This window comes from Rhinatrema bivittatum, chromosome 4, assembly GCF_901001135.1.
Source record: "Rhinatrema bivittatum chromosome 4, aRhiBiv1.1, whole genome shotgun sequence".
Classification (NCBI taxonomy): domain Eukaryota; kingdom Metazoa; phylum Chordata; class Amphibia; order Gymnophiona; family Rhinatrematidae; genus Rhinatrema; species Rhinatrema bivittatum.
Genome location: NC_042618.1, coordinates 209,437,722 through 209,445,757, shown reverse-complemented (window position 1 = coordinate 209,445,757; position 8,036 = coordinate 209,437,722). Strand labels below are relative to the sequence as shown.

The following is an 8,036-nucleotide window of genomic DNA, read 5'->3' as shown; positions in this document are numbered from 1 at the left end:
AGAGTGAAGGTGATTGTAGGAGGACAAGGAGGAAGCAAGACCTGCTCTGCAGCTGCACCCACTGCACTGCATCCTGCATCCCAGCCAGCAGATCCTCTTCCTAAGTCCCACCCTCACCCTGCAGGAGGACAAGGAGGAAGCAAGACCTGCTCTGCAGCTGCACCCATTGCACTGCACCCTGCATCCCAGCCAGCAGATCCTCTTCCTAAGTCCCACCCTCACCCTGCAGGAGGACAAGGAGGAAGCAAGACCTGCTCTGCAGCTGCACCCATTGCACTGCACCCTGCATCCCAGCCAGCAGATCCTCTTCCTAAGTCCCACCCTCACCCTGCAGGAGGACAAGGAGGAAGCAAGACCTGCTCTGCAGTTGCACCCACTGCACTGCATCCCAGCTAGCAGATCCTCTTCCTAAGTCCCACCCTCACCCTGCAGGAGGAAGCAAGACCTGCTCTGCAGCTGCACCCACTGCACTGCATCCTGCATCCCAGCCAGCAGATCCTCTTCCTAAGTCCCACCCTCACACTGCAGGAGGAAGCAAGACCTGCTCTGCAGCTGCACCCACTGCACTGCACTCTGCATCCCAGCCAGCAGATCCTCTTCCTAAGTCCCACCCTCACCCTGCAGGAGGACAAGGAGGAAGCAAGACCTGCTCTGCAGCTGCACCCACTGCACTGCCCTGCATCCCAGCCAGCAGATCCTCTTCCTAAGTCCCACCCTCACCCTGCAGGAGGACAAGGAGGAAGCAAGACCTGCTCTGCAGCTGCACCCACTGCACTGCACCCTGCATCCCAGCCAGCAGATCCTCTTCCTAAGTCCCACCCTCACCCTGCAGGAGGACAAGGAGGAAGCAAGACCTGCTCTGCAGTTGCACCCACTGCACTGCATCCCAGCTAGCAGATCCTCTTCCTAAGTCCCACCCTCACCCTGCAGGAGGAGGAAGCAAGACCTGCTCTGCAGCTGCACCCACTGCACTGCATCCTGCATCCCAGCCAGCAGATCCTCTTCCTAAGTCCCACCCTCACACTGCAGGAGGACAAGGAGGAAGCAAGACCTGCTCTGCAGCTGCACCCACTGCACTGCATCCTGCATCCCAGCCAGCAGATCAGAACCAGCCTCAAAAGGAATAAAAAAGTCCAAAGCGAGGGGAGGCATGAATTTTAGTAGAGTTGCACAATGGGGAGAGAGAGAGAAGAAGAGGTTTTGTTTTTTTCCCAATCATAGGCTTTTTCTTTCTCCCTGTGGATAGTACTATTTGCTGGCTGGGAGAGAAGGAGGGGGACTTTTTAAGAGCAACTATTCCCCCTTCCTCAAAATAAAGTTAGTAAATTGACTAATTACCTCCTTAAAATGACACAGACCAGTTGCTGGGCTGATTTATGAAATTAAAGAGTGGGTGGAGCAGGGTGTATTTCTGCCAGCAGGAAAGTAGTTAGCCAGTCCCTGTCATTCAAAAGATTGAGAAACACTGATCTAGTTCATTCTGGAATGATGCAGAGAGAGGTGACATGGCTGCTGTACACTCCTATTCCCTCTCTAAATCCTGACTATTGTCACTGTCAATCTCCTCACATCAAGTAATGTCTGTCCTTTATTTTCTTATCCAGAGATCGCTGATTCCAGAAGTAGGCATGAGGAGACGCATCCTGAGGAACCCACAAAACATCTGGAGGTGACTAACACTGTATCAGGGGAAGAGGGAGGGGATACCTGCCCATGTTGTGACTGGGAGAGAAACAGCTGGGCTCAATGTAAACCAGAGGAGAGTCCAAGAAACCCAGCAGGAGACTCCACTGAGAATGTGACTCCCTGTGAGCAAAGTACTGATGATATCCCTCACACTAAGGAGCAACAGGAAACCCAGAAAACAGAAGAGTATGAGTGTAATGAATGTGGGAACTGCCTCGTGGATCAGAGCTCTCTAAAATCACACCAGAGACTGCTTGGAGGAGAGAGACCATATACATGTACAGACTGTGGTAAGATCTTCTATCAGGAACAGCAGCTCACAGCGCACCAGAAATTCCACACTAACCAAGATAAATCATTCCCCTGTCCTGAGTGTGGAATAAAATTCCTTCAGAAAAAATACCTGGAAAAACACCAGAGAATGCACTTGGGGAAAACACCATTGCAGTCTCCTAAATGTGGGAAAGTCTTGAAGCTTAAGGAATCTCTAACAAAATATCTGAGTATTCAAAGTTCAGAGAGAGTTTTTCCCAGTAGTACATGTCGAGTAAGCTGCAGGTGGAAGCAATCTCTCAGACAATATCTGAGTATTCGCACTGGAGAGAGGCCCTTTCTTAGCACTAAACATGAGAGAAGCTTCAGGCTGAAACAGATATCTTACAAAATGCCTGAGAGTGCTTACTGGGATAAGGCCTTTTTCATGCAGTGAATGTGGAAAACGATTTGCAAATAAAGTAATATTAAAAGCTCACCAGAAGAATCATATGAGAGAGAAGCCATATGCATGTAATAAATGCAATCAAAGCTTCATTTTTTCATTGCAATTGAAAAACCACCAACAGAGTCACATAGGAAAAACAACTGCATGTACTGAGGGGGTAAAACATAAAAAACCCCACATGGGAGAAAAACGATTTACATGTGCTGCATGTGATTGTATAAAAGCTTTCATAGGGGATCAGAACTGAAAATGCATCAAATATCCCACACAAGAGAGAAACTGTACACACATATGGATTATGATAAAAGCTTCAGTGCTAGAACAAAACTGACAAGGCATCAAATAATCCTTATTAGAGAAACCTTACACATGTACAGAGTGTGATAAAAGTTTCAAAATGCAATCAGATCTGAAAAGGCATCAAAAGATCCACATGGGAGAGAAATTGTACACATGTACTGAGTGTGAAAAAGCCTTCACAAAAATGCTACCTGAAAGTGCATCAAATGAGCCACTTGGCTGAAAAACCATACCCATGTACTGAGTGTGATAAAAGCTTCATAAGGAGATCAGAACTGAAAAGGCATCAAGTGATCCACACGGGAGAAAAACTATACAAATGTACTGAGTGTGAAAAAACCTTCACACAAAAATGTTCCCTGAAAGTGCATCAAATGATCCACTTGGCTGAAAAACCATACTCATGTTCTGAATGTGATAAAAGATTCATAAGGATTTCTGAACTGAAAAAGCATCAAGCGATCCACAATGGAAAGAGTCCATTCAAATGTAGTAAGTGTGATAAAAGCTTCAAAACAAGATCAGAACTGAGAAAACACCAAGTGATCCACAAGAAAGAAAAGCCATATAAATGTACTGAGTGTGATAAAATCTTCTATTGGAAATCAGAACTGAAAAGGCATCAAGTGAGCCACACGAAAGAGAAATCATACACATGTACTGAATGTGGTAAAAGCTCCAAAAGGAGTTCTGACCTGAAAAAGCATGAAGTTATTCACACAAAAGAGAAACCGTACATATGTATTGAATGTGATAAGAGCTTCAAAACAAAATCGGAACTGAAAAGTCATCAAGTTATCCACACTAGAGAGAGACCTTACACATGTACAGAGTGTGAAAAACGTTTCAAAAGGAGATCAGAACTGAAAAGGCATCTAATAATCCACACGGGAGAGAAACTGTACACATGTACTGAGTGTGAAAAAAACTTCACACAAAAATGTTACCTGAAAGTGCATCAAATGATCCACTTGGCTGAAAAACCATACACATGTTCTGAGTGTGATAAAAGCTTCATAAGGAGATCAGAATTGAATAGGCATCAAATGATCCACATGGGAGAGAAACTGTACACACCTACTGAGTGTGAAAAAACCTTCACACAGAAATCTTACCTGGAAGTGCATCAAATGAGCCACTTGGCTGAAAAATCATACTCATGTTCTGACTGTGATAAAAGCTTCATAAAGATTTCAGAATGGAAAAGGCATCAAGTGCTACACTCTGGAGAGAATCCATTTAAATGTACGAAGTGTGATAAAAACTTCAAAACAAGATCAAAACTGAAAAAGCATCACGTGAACCATACTGGAAAGAATCCATATAAATGTACTGAATGTAATAAAAGCTTTTATTGGAGATCAGAACTGGAAAGTCATCAAGTGATCCACACCAGAGAGACACCTTTCAAATGTCCTGACTGTGATAAAAGCTACAAAAGGCGTTCTGAACTGAAAAAGCATCAAGTGATTCATACGAAAGAGAAATGGTACACAGGTACTGAATGTGATAAGAGCTTGAAAGGTAAATCAGAACTGGAAAGTCATCAATTGTACCACACTAGAGAGAGAACCTACTCATGTACAGAGTGTGATAAAAGTTTCAAAAGGAGATCAGAACTGAAAAGGCATCAAATGATCCACACAGAAGAGAAATTGTACATATGTACTGAGTGTGAGAAAACTTTCACACAAAAATGTTATCTGAAAGTGCATCAAATGATCCACTTGGCTGAAAAACCATACCCATGTACTGAGTGTGATAAAAGCTTCATAAGGAGATCAGAACTGAAAAGGCATCAAGTGATCCATACAGGAGAGAAACTGTACACGTGTACTGAGTGTGAGAAAAGCTTCACACAAAAATGTTCTCTGAAAGTGCATCAAATGATCCACTTGGCTGAAAAACCATATTCATGTTCTGACTGTGATAAAAGCTTCATAAGGATTTCAGAACTGAAAAGGCATCAAGTGATCCACTCTGGAGAGAATCCTTTTAAATGTACTAAGTGTGATAAAAGCTTCAAAACAAGATCAAATCTGAAAAAGCATCAAGTGAACCATGCGGGAGATAATCCATATAAATGTACGGAATGTAATAAAAGCTTCTACTGGAGATCAGAACTGGAAAGTCATCAAGTGATCCACACAAGAGAGAAACCGTATACATGTACTGAGTGTGATAAAAGCTACAAAAGGTGTTCTGAACTGAAAAAACATCAAATGATTCATACGAAAGAGAAAAGGTACACGGGTACTGAATGTGATAAGAGCTTCAAAAGTAAATCAGAACTGGAAAGTCATCAATTGTACCATACTAGAGAGAGACCATACACGTGTACAGAGTGTGATAAAAGTTTCAAAAGGAGATCAGAACTGAAAAAGCATCAAATGATCCACAAGGGAGAGAAACTGTACACATGTACTGATTGTGAAAAATCCTTCACACAAAAATGTTACCTGAAAGTGCATCAAATGATCCACTTGGCTGAAAAACCATACCCATGTACTGAGTGTACTAAAAGTTTTATAAGGAGATCAGAATTGAAAAGGCATTACGTGATCCACGGGAGAGAAACTGTACACATGTACTGACTGTAAAAAAACCTTCACACAAAAGTGTTCCCTGAAAGTGCATCAAATGATCCACTTGGCTCAAAAACCATACTCCTGTTCTGACTGTGATAAAAAATTCACAAGGATTTCAGAACTGAAAAGGCATCAAATGATTCACTCTGGAGAGAATCCATTTAAATGTACTAAGTGTGATAAAAGCTTCAAAACAAGATCAGAACAGAAAAAGCATCAAGTGATCCACAAGGGAGAGAACCCATATAAATGTACTGACTGTGATAAAATCTTCTATTGGAAATCAGAACTGAAAAGACATCAAGTGAGCCACATGAAAGAGAAATCATACACATGTACTGAGTGTGGTAAAAGCTCCAAAAGGAGTTCTGACCTGAAAAAGCATCAAGTGATTCACATGAAAGAGAAACCATACACATGTACTGATTGTGATAAGAGTTTCAAAACAAATTCAGAACTGAAAAGTCATCAAGTGATCCACACTAGAGAGAGACCACACACATGTAGAGAATGTGATAAAAGTTTTAAAAGGAGATCAGAACTGAAAAGGCATCAAATGATCCATATAGGAGAGAAACTGTACACATGTACTGAGTGTGCAAAACCTTCACACAAAAATGTTACCTGAAAGTGCATCAAATGATCCACTTGGCTCAAAAACCATACTCCTGTTCTCACTGTGATAAAAGCTTCATAAGGCTTTCAGAACTAAAAAGGCATCAAGTGATCCACTCTGGAGAGAATCCATTTAAATGAACTAAGTGTGATAAAATCTTCTATTGGAAATTAGATCTGAAAAGGCATCAAGTGATCCACACGGGATTGAAACCATACATATGTACTGAATGTGATAAAAGCTTCTCTAGAAGATCAAACCTAAAACAGCATGAGATGACCCACACGGGAGAAAAGCTGTACATATGGACTGAGTGTGGTAAAAGCTTCCACCGGCTATTAGAATTGAGAATGCACCATATAAGCCATGCAGAAGAGAAATGATTTACTTCTACTGAGTATGATAAAACTTCAGACAGAAATCAGACCCGGTATTGTACTAGAGGATCGATACTGATCCTTAAGTACCAAGAGATAAAAACAGAGACCAAATAAATGTGGCAGAAAGATACAGAAATATTCTCTGTTATATTGAGCACCATTGGGCTCATTAAGAAAAGTTTCATGTGCAACTTGATCTATTGCTTATAAAGATTACACCCTATGAACTCCAGGAAGTGGCTCTCTTTGGCACAATACAAGTACTAAGAAGGGCATCAGTAGTAAAGTGGCTTAAAAGTGAAGTTTATTCCTCTCCAGGTATGAGCAAAACAAACGCATTTGGAGACATTGCGGACTTCTGAAGACAAAAAAGAGGTAATGCCCTGTGTTTTCATGCCTCAAACCTTGAAGGAGAGATTGAAGAATCTAAATATGTACACCTTGGAGGAAAGAAGGTGCAGAGGTGACATGATACAGACTTTCAGATACTTGAAAGGTTTTAATGATCCAAAGCCGACAAACCTTTTCCGTCAGAAAAAAATCAGCAGAACCAGGGGTCACGATTTGAAGCTCCAGGGAGGAAGACTCAGAACCAATGTCAGGAAGTATTTCTTCACGGAGAGGGTGGTGGATGCCTGGAATGCCCTTCCTGAGGAAGTGGTGAAGACCAGACCTGTGAAGGACTTCAAAGGGGCGTGGGATAAACACTGTGGATCCATAAAGTCTAGAGGATGTGAATGAAGAGTGGGTGGCTCGCGGGAATGACGGCTACTACCTGGAGATAATACCCTTATTCAATAAACATACACACGGTTAATGCGACTCCAACATTGCTCTAAGCTTCAACGGCAAGAGGAAACGTGGAAAAAGATTTGCATTCACAAAAAAGTGGGGAGTAGCTTGCTTGTTACGGCGGTTACTACCCCAAACCAAATAAGCCTGATACTTCACTTTCAATGCATATTCAGCATAACCCTCTCTTCAACGGCAGTAGGAATGAAGAAGAAAAGTGGATCTATATACAGACAACAACCAACAGGTCTGAATTATTTAGTCAGGGTAAAAAATAATTATTTAGTCGGGGTAAACAAATAAGCATGCTTATTGCGGCGGTTACTACCCCTAACTAATTAAGCTAGATATTTCACTTAGAGGCAGTTCCAACACTGCTCTCTACATTAATGGTGGGGGTGGAAGGGAAATAGAATCAAAAGTTTACTAAGAGCCAAGAGTAACAGATAAGTATGAGAAAAAAAAAAGTGCAAAACTTGCTGGGCAGACTGGATGGGCCGTTTGGTCTTCTTCTGCCATCATTTCTATGTTTCTATGAAGAGTTTCATAAAGTATGCCAAAAATAATAAGAAAGAGGAACAATAATAAGGAAAAGGAAACTGTAAGATGCTTTAGTAATAAAAATTAAGAAAAAGAAGTGTGGAAGTGATGCCAGTCTAGAGCCCTTTAGAGCTGCTGCAGAAAGAGAAATACAGAGGGGAGCTGGAGTAAAGTGCTAGCAGGAGTGGGAAGGAGAGGTGAGCTTAGACCTGAAGGGGAGAGATTGATAATCGCAGCACAGGTCAGCGGATTACAGAGAAGATGGTTACAGCCAGCACAGAATGAAAAGGTAAATCAGCTAAAAGCAGATTCAGTAAACCAGAGCTAGAAACAGTTTCACACCTCGCTGCTGGACGCCAAGTGTTGATGTCAGAAGTCCTGGATACAGAAAGGCATAGTAAGGTGTCTCGGCT

General features: G+C 42.0%; 2 protein-coding genes across 2 annotated transcripts; both read left to right on the top strand.

Moving 5' to 3' along the window:
- The first annotated feature begins 2,913 nt into the window (after window positions 1-2,913).
- On the top strand, window positions 2,914-5,301 carry LOC115089378 (zinc finger protein 729-like). Its single transcript, XM_029597469.1, has one exon. It carries the CDS (start codon window positions 2,914-2,916, stop codon window positions 5,299-5,301), a length of 2,388 nt encoding a protein of 795 aa, XP_029453329.1.
- Window positions 5,302-5,431: 130 nt separating this feature from the next.
- On the top strand, window positions 5,432-6,294 carry LOC115089377 (zinc finger protein 708-like). The gene is made up of 2 exons (XM_029597468.1): window positions 5,432-5,714; window positions 6,086-6,294. Exons 1-2 carry the CDS (start codon window positions 5,432-5,434, stop codon window positions 6,292-6,294), a joined length of 492 nt encoding a protein of 163 aa, XP_029453328.1.
- Window positions 6,295-8,036: the final 1,742 nt, after the last annotated feature.

Coding starts and splice junctions, on each gene's coding strand:
- LOC115089378 (XM_029597469.1), top strand. CDS start 2,914: ATGAGCCACTTGGCTGAAAAACCATACCCATGTACTGAGTGTGATAAA.
- LOC115089377 (XM_029597468.1), top strand. CDS start 5,432: ATGATTCACTCTGGAGAGAATCCATTTAAATGTACTAAGTGTGATAAA. Junction 5,715..6,085: donor GAAAGAGAAACCATACACAT/GTACTGATTGTG, acceptor ATTGGAAATTAG/ATCTGAAAAGGCATCAAGTG.